The 19,898-nt window shown below is 37.8% G+C and overlaps 1 protein-coding gene across 5 annotated transcripts in view; it reads right to left on the reverse strand.

The window, feature by feature from the left end:
• Positions 1–19,898, reverse strand: part of pbx4 (pre-B-cell leukemia transcription factor 4) — a 94,299-nt gene that overhangs the window by 68,341 nt on the left and 6,060 nt on the right. For 3 of the 5 annotated variants that reach the window (XM_057860848.1, XM_057860847.1, XM_057860850.1), the window contains exon 3: positions 5,197–5,310. The exons of the other annotated variants lie outside the window; for them this stretch is intronic. In XM_057860848.1, the coding sequence (XP_057716831.1) occupies positions 5,197–5,310 (114 nt within the window). The remainder of the gene's footprint in view (positions 1–5,196; positions 5,311–19,898) is intronic. 5 annotated transcript variants of the gene reach the window in all.

Here is a 19,898-nt window from a genome sequence, read left to right on the forward strand (position 1 = left end):
GTGGAAAAAAACGATGTGATATCACTCCACCCTGCTCCTCTGCAGAGCTTCTGGATTACAAATGCTGCTGTTCACAGTAACTTCATACTGCAATTATTGACATGCAACGGTAAGTTTTAATAACTTTATCCTGAAAACATAGCCAACACTATTGATTGCATGGGTCATCGATGATTTTCATGTGTGCATATGTTGTTTTTTAATTGGCATGCTAAGTCGGTCCAATTGATTCGCGCTAGCTTAGCCATTCCAAAGCCCTGAAACGAACAAATAACCAACAAACTACCGAAAGTTTTGCACTATAAGGCACCACCCACCAAATTTGACATGAAAACAGCATTTATTCATAAGCATCAATGGACTACAAGCCGCAGCTGTCCTTATTGTATTATGGAATATTTACACCAAAAGATGTTAACCGGTAACACTTTATTTGAAAGCGGCATCATAAGACTGTCATAAGACCAAATGAACCACCATAAAGCTTTAAACCAATTGGCTGCAAAGCTTCATTGGTTCAAGAGGCTTCATTTGGCCATCACAGTTCTCTTGGGAGAGACAGTTAACCTCTGCTGCCACCTGCTGTCAACACTGCAGTCGTCCAACATGCCTCCTAGCATGCATTGCAGCGCTGCAAATGTACATAACAATCAAAATTCATGTTCTTTACTATTTATTTCTTCAGTTACTGTTGTAGTTGTTTCATCAATTGCAAGTTATGTAATTTGTTGACACTTAATTTGACAGTGGCACCATAAGATTGTCATAAGACCGTCATAATTTTGACATGACACCACCATTAGCATTAATGAATGCTTATGACAGATGTCATTTTGTGTTTTTCGGCAAATGATCTCACTTTTGAATGGATGTAAAAGATCCGAGCTGGACATAAATGGAGTTAGTGACATAATTTGCCGGATGACACTTAATGACATCTGTCATAAGCATTCATCGATGCCCATGATCTTATTGCAGTCTTATGACGCCGCTGTCAAATAAAGTGTTACCCATTAATCCAAATAAATCAACAAATAAGCCGTACTGGACTATAAGCCTCAGCTGTCCTTACTGTATTATGGGATATTTAGAGCAAAAGATATTAACCGGTAACACTTTATTTGCTCGTCTAACATCGCTGAATCCAACATAAGTTATGTTTTTGTTTGCGCTAATATGTTTCGTTATGTATTTATCATTTAGTTTAGAAGTATATTTAGATTTTTTTTGTTGGAATGTGTTTGAATGATGGATGCAGGATTCAAAATAAGTGAATAAAATAGCGGCTTATAGTCCGAAAATTACGGTACATGGAATTTGTTGAAATCAACTCCACCGACTAATTAAACCCTCGCTAACGCGAAGACTAAGCCTGATATCAAAAATCCTGAACTTACCCTTTAAGTACTATAAAGTACTAGTGATGGATATACTGTGTTGCTGTAATTGTCAATTTGTTCTAAAGTGTGAAACAAAAAACATCGCTGTAGCGCAACAGTTAGCGACAACTTTCTATGAGGCCCAAAACTAATTAATTTCACGTTATTAAGACTTCCAACTGGGCGTCACATTCATTAAAGCTACCCCTGTGTATCTCATTAAATCCAATCACCGCTGAAGTCGTGAGAGATGTGTCATTTACATTAATGGCGACTGTCTGGTCGTGATAGAATAAACACAAGCTTATTATGACATCACAACGGGTGGATTATGAACACGTTGGTGTGGCAGTAACTTTCGACGAAAGAAAACAAAGCCGGCGGATGACTTTTGGATGTGATGAGTGAGGACTGAAGAGGATGACACCATCTTTTCCATGATGACAGCACATTCAAGACAACCACAAATGAATGATTTGGCTACACCTGACCACAACACCAATTCCAGTTGTGAAAGCATAAGATAGGACAATGTAGACAAGCGTAATAAATATTCCTCAATGTGTATCAAATTGAGCGGAGGTGATAGGGCTGCAGCTACTGAGTATTTTGTTAATTATGCTATAGAATTCTATAGAATAATCAAAGTGTTGTTTTTTTTATTACTAGCCTAGATTAAACTTTTTATAACAATCCTTCAGGTTCTACAGTTGTTTTTGACTATGAGCATGTATGGCTTTAATATGGGGGAGGGCCCTGGTCTGATGAGTTATGTGGTTGTCAACAAGTGAAAGTGCAGAATTGTACGGCGCCCTAGACATGACATGAACGGACGAAGTAACATACCGTAATTTTTGGACTACAGGCCGCTACTTTTTTCCTTCATTTTGAATCGTGCAGCTTATGGTACAGTGTGGCTTATTTGTTGATTTATTTGGGTTAATAGGTAACACTTTATTTGACAGCGGCGTCATAAGACCGTCATAATTATGACATGACACTATCATAGGTAGAGGTGGGAATCTTTGGGCACCTAACGATTCGATTACGATTCAGAGGCTACGATTCGATTATAAATAAATTATTGATGACCCCCCCCCCCCCCCCCCCCCGCTATTAGCTGCTTTTAATGTTTTGTACATTAGTTACAAAAACTTTATTTAAAAAAAAAAAAAAAAGCCTCGCAGGCTTAAATAAACGATTATTTCAGTATCAAGTTAACAGTTAAAAACAATAAATAATATATTCAAATCCCCATTCTGTATCAGCAGCTTTAAACTACATTCAATTAATTTTATGTAGTGAATCAACCGTTAAAGTTGTTAAAATTGCTCCCGTTATTCCATAATTTCCCTTTTGTCTACTTTCGACAAGTTTTAAAACTATTTTAAAGATAGATTCAAGTCAATATTTTACCGATTTAGGAGTATTTTAGATATAAAGTTAATTACGTTCGCTTGGAATGTTCGCTACAAAAACCTTGCAGGGAAGTCTACTGCTTTAAGATGGCGGCCGTTTACTAACGCCCGCATCTAGCTTTCTGTGCATGTGCTGCTAACTCCACCGAGTCTATTTCTGCATCTAGTCCTATATAAATATTATATCTACCGTAACATGATATGGACGTAGTTTGTAGCGGCTGTCGGCAGCAGTCAGGTATTATTGTATTTTTAACTTGCGGCATGAGTTGAGCTAGAGCCGTGAGTTGAGCATTGGCATTACCCGAGTGGCCGGGTAATGACAAGTTTGATGTTTAGCTACTCTCGCTCAGTTCCTCATTGCGTCCCGAAGACCGTGCGGCGCGCTGAGTGTGTTTTACTTCCGCTTTACTTGACATATTTCAATAATCGGAATTTGGATGTTTGTGAATCGTTCTCGAATCTTCCACGGCTGAATCGCGAATAATCGAAGAATCGGAAATTTCGCACACTTCTAATCATGGGCATTACTGAATGTTCATGACAGATGTCATTAGGTGTCTCTAACTTCATTGATGTCCAGCTCGGATCTTTTACATCCATTCAAATGTGAGATAATTTGCCAGATAACACTAAGTGACATCTGTTATAAGCATTTATTATTGGTCATGAAAGTGTCATGTCATAATTATGATTGTCTAATGAAAGTCTTATGGCGCCACAGTCAAAAAAAAAAGTGTTACCAAATACCATAACTAGCAATTCATGAAACAACTGGAACAGTAACTGAATAAATAATTAGCACAGAAGATGATTTTTGATTGTTATTTAAACATCTGTAGCACTGCAATGCATGCTAGGAGGCATGTTGGACAACAACCATGTTAACAGTAAGTGGCAGCAGAGGTGGAAGGTCTCCCCCAAGGGGGCAGTGATGGCCAAATGGCGCTTCTTGAAGCAATGAAGCTTTGCAGCCAATTGGTTCAACGCTTAATGGTGGTTCATTTGGTCTAATGACAGTCGTATGATGCTGTACGTGGTGAAACGTCCTACACAATGCTCAGCGCGCTTGCGCAAGCATCCGCACGCATGCGCACATCGGTTAAAAGTAGCGAGTATTCACTATTTTTGTATTTATTGAGTTTTTTAATTACCTTTTTGTTGCCTTAAAAATACTTTTTGCATGTATTTCCCTCTCATACTTTTAATCATTGTGTTTTTTTGTGGCAGCTTTAAAGCAGTTGACCACATTAGTCATGTAGCGTATTTAAACCGTCCTTATTTGACAAAACTCCATTTGAGTATTTTCTAAAGACATTTTTTTTAGTACGTTCTGCCTGTATGCAACCAAACAAAACAACTTCAGAGTGCACGGTAGTACTTTGGGTGTCAAATTCGCCTCATGTAAGACGTTTTGCCAATGTAGGACATTTTGCCAGAACATCGGTTAATATGTTTTGGTGTAACTATCCCATAATACAGTGAGGACAACTGCGGCTTATAGTCCAGTGCAGTTCATCTATGAACAAATGTCATTTTAGTGCTGCAACGATTAATCGATAAACTCGAGTATTCGATTAGAAAAAAATTCGAATTAAATTTTATTGCTTCGAGTATTCGTTTGATTAAAGTGGCGTTGTAATGGTTTATTTTGAAAGTGTTTGCGTTTAGTTTTATTGATTAGGGTGGATACACTGCCCTCTGGTCTGCCTCATTTCACATGGCTGAATCCAACTGCTCCCTGTTAAGATGGACATAAGCAAAGTTTTTGTTTGAGCTAATGTTTTTTAAGGCATTTATAATTTAGTTTATAGGCATATTTAGCCGTTTTTTGTAGGAATATGTGTCAGAACCATTTGTTAAAAGCATTGTTTAAAAAAAAGTTAGCATTTTATAGCATTTAAGCTAGCTGACTTTTGCCAACTGTTCTTTTGTTATACATAGATTTTTTTTTTTTTTAATACCGTTTGAGGCTTAGCTTAGGTATTTTAATTTTTAATGTTCCTTTTCGATTACTCGATTATTCGAACTAACTAGTTCATCGATTAATCGACTACTTAAATAATTGATAGCTGCAGCCCTAGTCATTTTCGCGTCAAATTTGGTGGATGGCGGCTTATAGTCAGGTGCGCCTTATAGTGCGAAAATTACGGTAAGTCTAAGTGGAAAAATGATTCCTTGGTGCGGATGTTTTGCTTCGACCATATTCTAATCGAATTATTTGAGTTGTTTTTATTTTTTGCAGTAATCAACGCAGCCCTACAGGACGACGTGCAAGTTTTTCCACGTCGCGTTAAATACATCACGGCTGGATTTGAGTTGGGGGGCAGGGCTGCCATCAGAATGGAGGGTATGAGCAGGAGGGGGAGAGGGAGGTGCTCATGCGGTCCTGTACTGACCTGTACTGGAAGTTGACTGGCAGGCCACCCCCTGCCGTGCCCCCCCCTGCTCTCCCTCCCTCTGTGGGGTCGTCTGATCCACCCCAATGCGCCGGCGAATCTTCTGGCCAGCATCTAAACATATGGTGACAGGAGGGGTGGGGTGGGGGCAGAGGATGAGGGCGCAGGGCAAGCAGGGTGTGCAGGAAGGGCACTAAAGTTCTTGCACTGCCCTTAGCGCTCTCCATCCCGACACACCCTCCGCAACAGGAGTGTCATCGTCACGTGTCGGCCTCAGTGGATGTCGGACGGACAAACTTGATCAGAGGAAGAATCACGACGACCGCGTGGCATTTTGAAAAGACCACAACCGAGGAACAAGTAGCTTCGGACTAGGCTGGAAAATCCTCATTTGGATTAGCACCAAAATGTGCACTTTGTGTAGATACTAGCCTACTGATTGGGTCTTCATTGTATTTTGAAAATGCTAATGGTTGTTAAAAAAAAATTGTTTCATTTGTTGTAATGACTTTTATCGCATTGTATTGTTTTTTTTCCCCCCTCAATTTTATTATATAGTACTTTCCTGCCTTTTATTTACCATGCACTATTATTTTATGTTGCTGCAAAGCACTTTGAAGACCACTTCAGGTTTATGTAAACAGATATTTAAATTTGATTTCAAAACAGTTAAAAAAAATTTTTTTAAAAGACCAACAAAAACTAAAGTCCCTGACAAAAGTATTGAAGCTTATTCATTTTGTAGAAAAAATTGCTAATAACCTGACTTTTAATTATTCAATTGGTTTCAGAAATGGCTCATATGAAAGCTAAGACTCTCCCAAATGATGTTGAATGTAAAAATGTGTTCCACTGAAAAAAGATTTATCATTTAATGAAGACATAAAGGTCAAATTTTGGCAAGACAAAAGTTTTGTCGCCTACAGAAAGTAGTGTGAAAATTGAACAAAAAACGTACTTCAAAGTAAAAAATATGTTACATCACACAAGTGTATTAAGTAGTGGTGCTGTGAGATCCAAATTTAATATTCTGTATGACTTCCATGCGGTTCGGCAAGGATTCATACAATTTATTGATGAAGTCATCAGCAACATCAAAGAAAGCAGTCTTGCATGCCTCCCAGAGTTCATCAACATTCTTGGGTTTCGTCTTCCATGCTTGCTCTTTCATCCTACTCCATCCTGCTGCAGAATTTGTCACTTTTTATGGTTAGGAATGTAAGAGGCAGCTAAGATTTGTTGATATTTCAGACTATTTATGTTGCCTTCCACCTTGCAGCTCTCTCGCACACCCCCATACTGGATGTAACCCCAGACCATGATTTTGCCACTACCAAACTTCACTGTTTTGTGGCAAAAGGTGAATTTTTCAGATGAATCTTCCATTGAATTACACCACAGTGGCCGCAAATATTGCAGGAGACCTACTGGAGCCCGCTTGGATCCGAGATTCACTCAAAAAACTCTAATTTGAAGTACATTTTTTGTTCAATTTTCACACTACTTTCTGTAGGCGACAAAACTTTTGTCTTGCCAAAATTTGACCTTTATGTCTTCATTAAATGATAAATCTTTTTTCAGTGAAACAAATATATTTTTCTACATTCAACATTATTCGGGAGGGTCTTAGCTTTCATATGAGCCATTTCTGAAACCAATTGAATAAATAAAAGTCAGGTAATTAGCAATTGTTTCTACAAAACGGATAAGTGACAAGACTTTTGTCAGGGACTGTATGTTAAAAATTATTGGTGGCACTTCTAGCACATCAACAGGGGTTTTAAAACTTTTTGTTCATGTTTTCAAGTTTCATGTACGGATGACAATCTTATTGTGGCCGCCATCTTTGAGTATTTAAAAAGAAAACATGGAAGAAGCCATTCAAACGCCTCTAGAATCCACCCTAACGAATAGGGCTGAACGATATGAGAAGAAGCTGACATTGCGATTTTTTGGGGGTTTTCGATATATTGCGATATATTTTGCGATATTAAAACTAAAAGAATTAGGTTAGATACTATGGTTGACTCACCATGACCGCATTGCATTCATATAATGCCGTTTATTCCAGGCTAAGTGGGTTGATTTGTGAATGATGAAGATTGACATATATAAAAGGCAGAGGTAGGTAGTAACGCGTTACATTTATTCCGTTACATTCACTTGGGTAATATTTTTGAGAAAAATGTACTCTTTACATTGACTTGAGTAGATTCGTAAAGAAGAAACGCTACTTTGGGCTACACTAGTCATTAAATTTTTCGTCTTTATTCTACATATTGACTTTATTTTTGTCAGAGATGCCAACAGTTTTAACAATGAGATGTCGTAACAATAATCACATGACTCCAATATACCAATCAGATTCAAGCTTGCCGTTCTTCTATTACGCCTGCTTGTTCAATCACCGTAAAAAAAATTAAGTATTTGCTGGATGTGCTGAGAAAAAAAATACCATATTTAAGAATAACAATAATAATAAAAATCAAACATTGTAAGCAGTTACTCATAATTTCACTCATTACTTGAGTATTCTTTTCACCAAATACGTTTTTACTAATGATTACTTTAACTTGAGTAATATTATTTTGAAGTAACGCTACCCTACTTGAGTACAATTTTTGGCTACCCTACCCAGCTCTGATAAAAGGGATCCAGGAGGCCATGTCTCTGCACACTTGGTGCTTTTATGAAGCAAAACAACAATCAAAAACAAAAAAACGATATATTGTGCAGGCCTACTAATGAACTAACAAAAAAAAAAAAAATAATACAATTGCTGACTACTGTATATGACCTACTATTGTTATGGCCAAACTGCTCTTTGACAAATTATCGTCTTTTAATAATAGATTTGAGGGGCAAGTGATACAATTTAAAGCAATTCCAAAAACTAGAGTTGTCCGATAATGACTTTTTAACCGATAATCAGATATTGGCCAATCCACTTCGCCGATATATGTGGTCGTAGACTTAACATATTATGGCTAATTGTAATCTGATGCCCCACTGGATGCTTTAAAGCAACACTTTGTAACTTTTCAGTTATGGTCGATTTTAGCGACGTCGGTGGACAAAAGCGGTAGTGTTTATCCTTAAGGAAGAATGCGTATCCCATGACGACCAGCACACTCCCGCAGTTTCGTAAATTCATCAATTAATCAAAAATCAATCTCCCGGTCGCCAACATTTCTGTTTCCAGCAGCTGTATGAAGAATGAACAGTCATAAGGTAATGAATCCAGTTGTGGCTAAACAATAGCATATGACAGTTAGCTACCGTTGGCTCACCCCAACACCAGACCCGGTGGGGGGGGGGTTAGGGCGTCGCGTCCGGGGGTGAAAGCCGGCCCAATGTTTATTCTGTATTTCCAGGTAGCCTCCCTTTTTTTCCCCTCCGTGGACAAAACTTCTTGTCTCTTTTGTTGCTCTGCCATTTTGTAGGATTCGCGCGAAAGAGTTCGCATCGACTTCGGTCTTTTTAATGAATGGGGAAAGGGGAAAGTGACCTATGCTGTAAAGCAGTCAGCACATTTGCAGTCTTTTTTTTTTTTGGTCAGGTTTCCTGCCACCCTCCGCAAATTTAATTAGTGCCGGTGAAAGTGGTACTGGCCCCCTCAAGATATAAAAGAGGTTTCACTAGTTGTCAGTTGACATTTTATCACAAACGTTATGAAAATATTTTATAAAGGTTGAAAAGTTACCTAGTGTTGCTTAAATAACGATAATGCTCACATGACAAAACCCAAGCATCTTAGTTTGGTGACATCTGATTGGTCAACAAGCATAATTGCTGTGCTAAGCTGTGACCAGCCCTTGTACAAAGGCGGAAGGCATTCACATTAAAGGCAGCATGCAAAAACCAAAGTGGATATTATTCGATATCATTTTAACCCCTTCAGACCTGTATTTTTTTCTGCTGGGCAAAAAAAAAAATTTGTGCTGATTTTTACTCTACTGACAAACTAGAACAGAGTGCATTTTTTTGGTCAGGGATATTTCATTGCGTTATTGGTTATTTTTAATAATAATGAGCACTTTATCCTTTTTGAAGTTGCGTTTGGTCAGCCATTTTCAAAGAGCCAAAAATAGCAAAGGGGGCGTGCCAAAACTCATGATTTGATTTCGATGGGTAAAGTTTCAGCCAATCATCTCCCAGAAGTGGCAATAACAACTAAATTCAGTTTATTTATTGGTTTGCAGACGCAAACGCGTCATGTCCTTCAGCAGCATGCTTCGGTCTGAAGGGGTTAAAATGCAGGTGTCGGCCGATCGGACAACTCTGCCAAAAACGTCCTCCAATCATCCAATTTTCAAAATTCTCAGTGCTCAGTAGTCAGGTTAGAATGGTCGTTCCACCTAGACTCAGCATTTTTGAGACTTTGATTTACTTGTCATGTTGCTAATTAAAATCTTTAACAATGTTTGAAAACTGCAGTTTGCATCAGTAGTTGTAGACTCAAACCCTAAAACAAGACATTAACAGTGGCATATACTATACGTGAGTGGCCATTAAACTTTTTACAGTAAGTACCATCCTAAAAATTATTTAGTTCTTTAAGGGGCAGTTTACATGGCGACTCTGCAACACGAAGATGCAATGACTGTGTTGCGGAGTGGCAAAGACGCAAACCTTGGAATCCTGCCTCCAAAGTGGAAGAATTCAATTGCGGGGGCTTGAGGGGGGCTTGCTCTGCATGCATATCAAAAGCTCCCGCGGCGCGGGACCGCGTCGTTAACGTCAGCACTCGTACATGTCACATTGGGCATTTGCAGCGGTGCTACTAAACGTTAAAAACAGCAAATATGGCAGAACGTCGGCTTTAATTTACTGTTTTTATAATATTTTTAATTTAAATGTGTTGAATTTTTCCATTTTTGTGCCTTTTTGAACAAAAGAAAATGCCATTGCTTGGAGCGGGCGGGCATGTTGTCTTCTGAGCTGAGGAGGTCAAAGTGCATCATTCGCTGTCGCCTTGTAAATCTGCACTGCCCCCTAGGGCCTGGCATGAATACTACATCGTTTTCATGCGGAATTGCGACATTGTTCGAATGGAGACGGAACCATATAAATGCAAACATGAAATTTTTCGTCTTCTCGGAGAGTCACCATGTAAACATCCCCTAAGTACAAGCATAACGATCTTAAAATACAGTACCGTAGTCGGTCTTGTGTTAATAATAAAAACCTATCATTGAATTTAAAAGTTAAATATAACTAAGCTGTACTAATGGTAATCATACCATACTTTAAGAACCACTGCTTTACTTTATATGTGAATGAAGGCCTTAGTAACTTCAGAATTACGAACGAGGTTGTACCACTTATTGTAACTCTGCTTTTAATACTTAGTTTTCATTGCTCTCATAGAAATAATACCAATAGCGTGCTTAAAAACGCCCATGACAAAGCTTTAAAATCTTTGAATTTGCAGTGCCACAAATGCTTTTATTCAAACCAAAATCCTGGAAAAACTATCTGTCCTTCCACAGGCAATTTGGAGGCAGGAGCGTGTGCATAAACCTGTAGTTATGGAAGCCCAGTCCCGCCACAAAAAAACCCCTACAAAAACTAAGCTATTTGTATTTGTGAAGGTGTCCTATACTTGTGCAGTGCTTGTGCAGTGTGCAAATAAAACCACAATTCACATTGTTGTACTGCCTTTTGTCAATAAAAAGAATACCTTCACAAACACCTCCATGAAATTGGCACCCCCAATCAGACGCAGACCGATATAAAAATGATGTCAATCGTGCTACGTTTGTTCCGTAAAAACTTTCGTTTGTGCTATCATTTTTGAGATATTTACAATTCTCTTATAGGTCAATCTGAGGTCAACAAGCCCAATTTGATTCAAAATAGCTAAAATTGTTTCAATCAGACATGTGCTAATTATCAACTTCAAGGTATACCGTGGTATGAAAACGGTATGAAACTGCAAAAATTTTACGTCATACCGTCTCTACGGTATTGGCTATTTTTTATGTCCAAAAAATTTAGGGAGCGATCCTTCGCTTGCAGCTGCGAGGCTCAACCCTCCCCCACCGGTTGTTGCTCAGTGTCAGTGAGTCAGCTGTGCTGATGGCTGAAGGAGGTGAAACCCCTGCACTTTTTCCCTCAATCGAAGAAAATGAAATCGCTGGTATGGGAATACTTCGGCTACAGAAAAGTTACAGACGGTCGCGGCTTAGAGAAGGAGGGCCAACAGACATGTAAAACATGTTTGCAGAGGGTGGCTGCCGAGCAGGCAATACCTCCAATATGATTTCGCATTTATCCAAAATTAAAGGTTAGTGAACACTAGGGCTCCAGCTATCGAATATTTTAGTAATCGAGTATGCGACCGAAAATTCTATCGATTAATCGAGTAATCGGATAAAACATTTAATTAGGTAAGGAGCAATTATAAATATACACGGGCTGGGCCTCAAACGGTATAAAAAAAAAAAATAAGGATCTACATATGTACAAAAAAAGAACAATTGGCTAACTTACATAGCAAAAGTCCACTAGCTAAAATGCTATAAAATACTAACTTTTGTTTTACAATGCTCTTAACAAATGGATCAGACACATATTCCCACAAAAACTGGCTAAATATACCTTTAAACTTAGCTCAATTAGCTCACACAAAAACCTAGCTTATGTTGGTCTTAACAGGGAGCAGCTGGATTTGGCCATGTAAGATGAGGCAGAGTAGAGCGCAGTGTATTCACCCAAATCAATAAAACTAAATGCAAACACTTTCAAAAACAAACCATTACAACGCCACTTTAATTAAACGAATACTCGAAGCAGCAAAATTTAATTCGAATCTTTTTTCTCGAATCGAATACTCGAGTTAATCGATTAATCGTTGCAGGATTAGTAAACACTGTCATGAACGTTTACCACCAGCTATGAGAGCTAACTCCAGCGTGTTTAGTGTCTAGCATTGGTAAAACGTGGTGTGTTTTTTCTCCCTGGCAACTGTGTTGAGAAAGAGAGGATGTGTATCATGTAAACATGATACCGAGTCATACACACATGCTTTTTATGGAAAATAATTCAATTATCTTTCTTCTGATGGTAATTTTGAGCTGTAAAGGACTGCATTTATTGTATTTAGAATATTGCAGTTATTATTTATTTTTTACATTTACTTAAACTTAAAATTTGTTTTATTTTATTAATTAAACAACTTTTTTTTTTTTTTTTTTTTTTTTTTTTAAATAACCCAGATTTCTCAAAGTAACACATTTTAGAGCTGTAATTGCAATACCGTGATATTTTTGCTTAAGGTTATCATACCTTCAGAATCTCACAGCGGCACATGCCTAGTGTCAATCATTTGTGCTTTGTTTGTGCTATTTGTGTTTGTGCTGCAAGAGTTTTGTAGATATTTCGTCTTTTAATTTGTAGTGATGACATCACGCAGCCCGACCCCATTGACTGCAAAATGGACCCAAAGTGGTGCCACTTGTTTGTGCTACGTTTGTGCTAGTTTGTGCTGTAAAAAGTTCCATTTGTGCTGCCAAGGTTTTGCAGTTATTGCAAATTTTAAAGAGTTCAACTGACAGCCCCCTTCATTCGACCCGGAAATGTTAGCTTTCACTTGTCCTGTTAAAAAAAAAAAAAAAGAAAAAAAAAAAAAAAAAAAAAAAAGAAAAAACATTCCACTGGGCTTCTTGTTTTATTGATTTAAAAAAAAAAAAAAGTTTTAAAAATGTTTTCATACTTTTTTGTGGCGGGAATGAGCTTCCATATGTGGTAAATAGTTTGCATGTTTTTTTGGTTTTTTTTTTGGTAGCTGAACCAAAAGAAGCAAATTATCAAGCAGATGAAAGGTCTTCTACCTTAAGCAAGTAAGGCTGTCAACTAAAAACAAACACCTATTGGTTCAATGAATAAATATTTTATCAAATGGACCAGAATTGTCTTTATTGACGAAATACTTTGTACATTACAGCCTGCAAGAGTGAGGATAATGTGGCGTTTTTTTTTTTTCTTTTTGCAAAGTGGACATTTGAGTAATACTTACATGGGCGTTAATATAAGAAAAAGCAGACACGCCTTTAGTTACACACTGTATATTTGCAACCTGTTTAGCCTGTTACATACACTCTAATTGTGCCTATTTAAAAGTGAAGCACTATTATTGTGTCTAGGATAATTCACACTGGAGTGAAGTGTGAACATATTTACGAAGGGTAAAGCTCGGAAATACAGTTCAGGCCTAGACGAGGGGTGGGAACCTCTGAGTCCCTGACGATACGATACGGCCCATGATAACAATTGTCTCCCAATATGGCGATATAACAGTTATCAATATTTGGGTCAGGAACTCATCGTACAATATTTTACTATACAAGTAAATAGAAACATAAGTTCTTTGCATCCTTCTGCTGTGAATTGAACTGAGTTTAGCACTAGTAAACGCCCAATCCCCCCCCCCCATTTCAAACGAATTAAACGTCTATGGTGATCAATGGCCATCAATGAGTTTAATTTTGGGGCATTTGCTGTTGGTTTTCAGTCACTCACGAATTCATGGGTCACTTCCAGTTGACTTCAGGTTACAGAAAAGGAAAAACGATTAGATTAACGATTACTTATTGAAAACGATTATTCCTACAACGATTGATCAATTAAATCGAGTAACTCGATTAGGGAAAAAAAAAGCTTTGAATAAAATTTTGCTGCTTCAGGGATTCGTTTAATTAGAGTGACCCTGTAATGGTTTGTTTTGGTTTGTGTTGCGAGTTTTATTGATTTGGATGGATACATTGCATTGTGGCAACAGTGGCTGAATCCAGCTGCTCCCTGTTAAGACCAACATAAAGTAAGTTTTTGTTTGCGTTTATTTGTTTATGTATTTGCAAGTTAGTTCATTTAGCAGCTTTTTATAGGAATATTTGTTTGAACAATTTGTTAAGAGCTTTAAAAATAAAGTTTTATTAAAAAAAATTATAGCATTTAAGCTAGCGGACTTTTGCTGTGCAAGTTAGCCAATTGTTCCTTTTTGTACATAGATCCTCATTTTTTTATTTTTTTTTTTATTTTTTTTTACCGTTCGAGGCGAAGCTCAGTTATTTTAATTTATTTAAATACATTTATTGCCCTTTGTGAAATGAAAGTGTAATTCTGCATCGTTTGAAGCAACCCTCAGGAATTTTATTTTGTATTTGCATTTAATGGTCTTTTGAAATTGCAATCTAGCAAACATCAACACTTTTTCCTCTGTCTTCCGTGTCCTAAAATGTATTCTGCAAAGCATTAAATCTTCGTAATCCGATTACTCGATTATTTGAACTAACTTATCAATAGATCAATCGATTACTTAAATAATCAATAGCAGCAGCCCTAAAAATGATATACAGGTAGTCCCTGGGTCACCACGTACTTGACTTACGTGATTCTGACTTTACAACGCCGGAGTCTCGTCCGCTATTTTGTCTCCAGTCGTATTTGTTTTTTTAGTCGCATAAACAATACCTTATTGTACCTCACTGTATCTTATTTTTTACTTTTATTTTATTAATATGAGGTGTTCTGGCCTCACTTAACGTGAAGTTGTTCCGAGGGCAGTGTATCTTTCATCATTAAACAAAATACAATACTTTTTAACTTTTTGGATAGTTATTTTGGGGTACTTAAAGGCCGATGCCGGAGTCTCGTCCGCCATTTTGCCTCCAGTCGTTTTTAATTTTTAATCATGTAACAGTACATTATTGTACCTCACAGTATCTTATTTTTTTACTATATTAATATTACACGTTCTGTCCTCATTTAACGTGAAGTTATTGCGCTTGACAGACATCAAACAAGGTAATTGTGCTTTTAGAAGCTTTTTACTTTCTTCACTTTTGACAATTTGTAAAGCTAAAACACACATATGTACACTGATGTTCAAAACGACATGCATTTTAACAATAAAACACTTGACAAAACAAGTAGTGTTCAAACATCTATCTAGTCTGATCAATATGTAAATTTAGTACATTAAATTAGCCTAATTTTCCTAACAAAAGTCTGCTAGCTTAAATGCTACAAAGCTAAAGTATTTAGAATTCTCATTGTAAATCACTCATGCCTAAATCCACAAACTGTAGCTGTAAACTTTATTACAAATGCATACACACACATAAAATTAGCTGAAACAACTTACAGCCATATGTGGGCCAAACCAGAGCGCAGCTATCCTTTATCCACGTCAGACGTCTAAGTCTGCTCATGAGTCATACAAGACGAGAGTCCGGCCAGACCCAACGCTGCCCCCAGAGGGCAGTGTATCCTCCATCATTAAATAAATTAAATACTTTTGGACTTTTTGGATAGTTATTTTGTAGGGGCACTTCCAGGGTTTATTTACGCGGAAATCCAGTTTACGTCGGCAGCGTAGGAACGGAAATCGTTCGTATCCCGGGGGCTACCTGTATAATGGTTCTTCGCGGGAGCATATCAATAACCTTTTAGGATACAAATTATCACAATATATTATCATTTCGATGTTTTGTCCCACCCCCTAGCCTAGACTGTATTCTCAAACATGCCCTTATACTACCTTTTATATGACCTGCGTACACAATTATCCATGTCAGACGTCTGAGTCTGCTCTCAAGTCATACAAGCTGACAGTCCAGCCAGACCCAACGCTGCCACTGGAGGACAGTGTATCATCCATCATTAAACAAAATTAGGGCAGTCAAACAATTAAAATTTTTAATCGAGTTAATCACAGCTTAAAAATGAATTAATCGTAATGAATCGCAATTCAAACCATCTCTAAAATATGCCATATTTTTCTGTAAATTATTGTTGGAATGAAAAGATAAAGTAGTGATTGAAAATACACCACAAGGTGTCAATGGCGAGTTTTAAATTAGAGCTCTAGTCAAAGATAGTAAGTAGTAGTCAAAGTCTGAGTAAGTTTGATGTGTATTTTGCATAGCTATTTTGATAAGGAATGCCAGTTCTCTTTGCATTGAGCGCTTTTCTTTTTGTGAACATTATTTTTTAAGAGATAGGAATATTATTTTTGTTGTGCTTTCACTAAATGATACTGTAGCGACTTAACTTTTCCGCCCAAATGTATGATGGGAAGTTGGGCAAACATGACTGTCAGTGGGGGCTGCAAATGGTATACAGTATGTTCTGCGTTATGTTCAATTAAACGTTTTAGGAAAAAGATCGACTCACGCTCCACCCAAATGCAAGCTGGGAAGTTGTGCAACCATGACTGTCAGTAGTGGCTGCAAATGGTATACAGTATGGTCTGCGTAGTGTTCAATTAAGCATGTTAACAAAAAGATCGTCTCCCGCTCCGCCCAAAAGCATGATGGGAAGTTGGGCAACCATGACTGTCAGTGGTGGCTGCAAATGGTATACAAGATTGTCTACGTTGTGTTCAATTAAGCGTGTTAACATATAGATCGTCTCCCGCTCTGCCCAAATGCATGCTGGGAAGTTGTGCAACCATGACTGTCAGTGGTGACTGCAAATGGTATACAATATTGTCTACGTTGTGTTCAATTAAGCGTGTTAATAAAAAGATCGTCTCCCGCTCTGCCCAAAGGCATGATGGGAAGTTGGGCAACCATGACCGTCAGTAGCGGCTGCAAATGGTATACAATATGTTCGTTGTATTCAATTAAGCATGTTAAGATAAAGATGGTCTGATCGTCAATGATCGCCTGTCCTCTTGCATTTCTCTGCCTTTTCGCTCCCAATGTCCTAAAACGGCGTCATTGTAAACTGTTTGATGCAACGCGTGAACGGGTAATTCCGTGCATGCGTTAATTGCGTCAAATATTTTTAACGTGGTTAATTAAAAAAAATAATTACCGCCCGTTAAAGCGATAAATTTGACACTCCTAAAAAAAAAAAAAAAAAAAAAACAATAATTTTGGACTTTTTAGATAGTTATCATATTGGCCCGAATATACTGTAAGACGGCCCTGATTATAAGACGACCCCTTCTTTTTCGAGACTCAAGTTTGAAAAAAAGACTTTTTGAACACCAATTTAATTTCTATACAGAAAATAATTACATTACATCCAAAACAAATGATTATAACAATGTATTTGAGAGAAAAAGCATGTTATTTTGCCTCATTCAAATCTTAATATCTGAACATTTAAATATGTAAAGTTAAGTGCAATCACATTCGTAAATGAATGGCTTCTGGTTTTTGAAATGTAAATAAATCAATCTATTGTGATGTTCTGTCATGACAAGGAGTGGGGAAACTCTTGGTACCTCACGATACGACACGCGATGCAAAGCTCACGATAATGATCTGACAATATGGCGATACAACGACTATGGATATATTGGTCAGGAAATCATTCTAGGCTATTCTACAGACAACTAATAAACAGGAAAACAAGCTCTTGCTGTGAATTGGAACGAGTTTATCACTAGTAGACGTCCAATCCATTTGAACTGGGAGGGTGGCAGCGAATGAACATTCGTTCGCAGCCTCCCACTTACGGTTACGATTGCATATTAGTTTGAAAATCGACCGGATCCACCGTATTTTCAGACTTCCGGTCTGCCCAATCCTAGCTAGTAGTATTGACGCAGGACGGCTGCGTCTCGCGTCAAATAATAAACTCTGCCGTTCTTTTCGTGTGCGTCGCGTTGAACCACTTCTGGGACGAGTCTAACACGCGGCCGCACTGCGACTGGTGTGCATTGGCTGATTGACTTTAACGCCCGCGTTTCACTGCGTTCTCGCGGCGGCCACGTTGTCGCGCCGTTGACCTTTCTGGGTTATATACTGTCCTACCGTGTTGGTTAGAGGTGGGAATCTTTGGGCACCTAACGATTCGATTACGATTCAGAGGCTACGATTCGATTATAAATCGATTATTGATGACCCCCCCCCCGCTATTAGCTGATTTTAATGTTTTGTACATTAGTTACAAAAACTGGATAAAAAAAATATATATTAAAAAAAAAAAAAGCCTCGCAGGCTTAAACGACTATTTCAGTAACAAGTTAACAGTTAAAAACATTAAATAATATACTCAAATCCCCATTCTGTATCAGCAGCTTTAACCTACATTCAATGAATTTAATGTTGTGAATCAACCGTTAAAGTTGTTAAAATTGCTCCCGTTATTCCATAATTTCCCATTTGTCTACTTTCGACATGTGAAAGTTTTAAAACTATTTTAAAGATAGATTCAAGTCAATATTTTACCGATTTAGGAGTATTTTAGATAAAAAGTTAATTAGGTTCGCTCGGAAGGTTCGCTACAACAGCCTTGCAGGGAAGTCTACTGCTTTAAGATGGCGGCCGTTTACTAACGCCCGTATCTAGCTTTATGTACATGTGCTGCTAACGCCACCGAGTCTGTAATGCATCTAGTCCTACATAAATATGATATCGACCGTACCATTATGTGGACATACTTTGTAGCAGCTGTCAGCAACAGTCAGGTAATGTTGTTGTTGGGTTTTTTTTATCTCGCAGCATGAGTTGAGCTAGAGCCATGAGTTGAGCATTGGCATTATCGAAGGGGCCGGTTAATGACAAGCATGATGTTTAGCTACTCTCGCTCCGTTCCTCATTGCGTCCCGAAGACCGCGCGGCACGCTAAGTGTGTTTTACTTCCGCTTTACTTGACATATTTCAATAATTGGAATTTGGATGTTTGTGAATCGTTGTCGAATCTTCCACGGCCGAATCGCGAATAATCTAAGAATCGGAAATTTCGCACACCTCTAGTGTTGCAGACAGAGTAAATATAATTTACACCTCATTAACACAGCCTCGAAAAGTAAGGGTTACGTCAGAAACTCGTTCGGTACGCCTCCGTTCCGAACTGAGCACCCCGTACCGAAACGGTTCAATACAAGTACATGTACCGTTACACCTAAGAGTGTGACAATATCTCGATACAGCGATATATCGTGATATTTTGCAACCCGATCGGTTATCGATATGCTCCTTCCAAGTATCGATACTTTTATTTGACATATTGGCCATTGGATGCTGTAAACTGTTCAATGTTTGTTGAGCAATTCCTTGGCGGTCCACTAGGGGCGCTAAAGAGTGGCGGTGAAGGTAAAGTGTGCACAAGTTGTCTAGAGAAGAAGAGAGGAAGCTCCAAGTGGGTTGAAAAAAAAATAAAGCTTTGTGGGAGCGGTGGAGGAAAAAGTGACAAAAATATTACTACAAATCACACATGTGGACACATTTTAGATTTTACACCAACAAGAAAGAAAGAAAGGAAGTAAGGTGAACAAGGACTTTGCTGTATGCAAGAATTATCTAACAAAAATAAGGTTCACTGGCAGCTGGTGACGAAGTGGACACTGATTTCTACACTGCTTTGCTGTCATCACTTGAGGTAAGAACGTTTTGCAATGTAATTGATTTTTTAATTTACATGAATTATTTTGATGACATTTGGTGTTGAGTGATATAAAATAAACCAGGACCCTACACTGGATGAAAATGAATATTGAACAAGCCTACATGAATTTACTGATTTATTTGATATTATTTGAGAACCACTTTCCATCTAGTTTACTACACAAACTGTTATTATTGCCATTTTGATCCAATAAGCTATAAAAATGGTTTGAATAACTTCCAAGATATATAAGGTGATGTGCATGATAATTAATGTAGCCTACATATTAAGAATAGGTAAATATTGCATTTTTGATTTCTATTAGTGATGCACGATAATACATATTTCAACCGATA

Source organism: Corythoichthys intestinalis, chromosome 16 (assembly GCF_030265065.1).
Source record: "Corythoichthys intestinalis isolate RoL2023-P3 chromosome 16, ASM3026506v1, whole genome shotgun sequence".
NCBI classification, from domain to species: Eukaryota; Metazoa; Chordata; class Actinopteri; order Syngnathiformes; family Syngnathidae; genus Corythoichthys; species Corythoichthys intestinalis.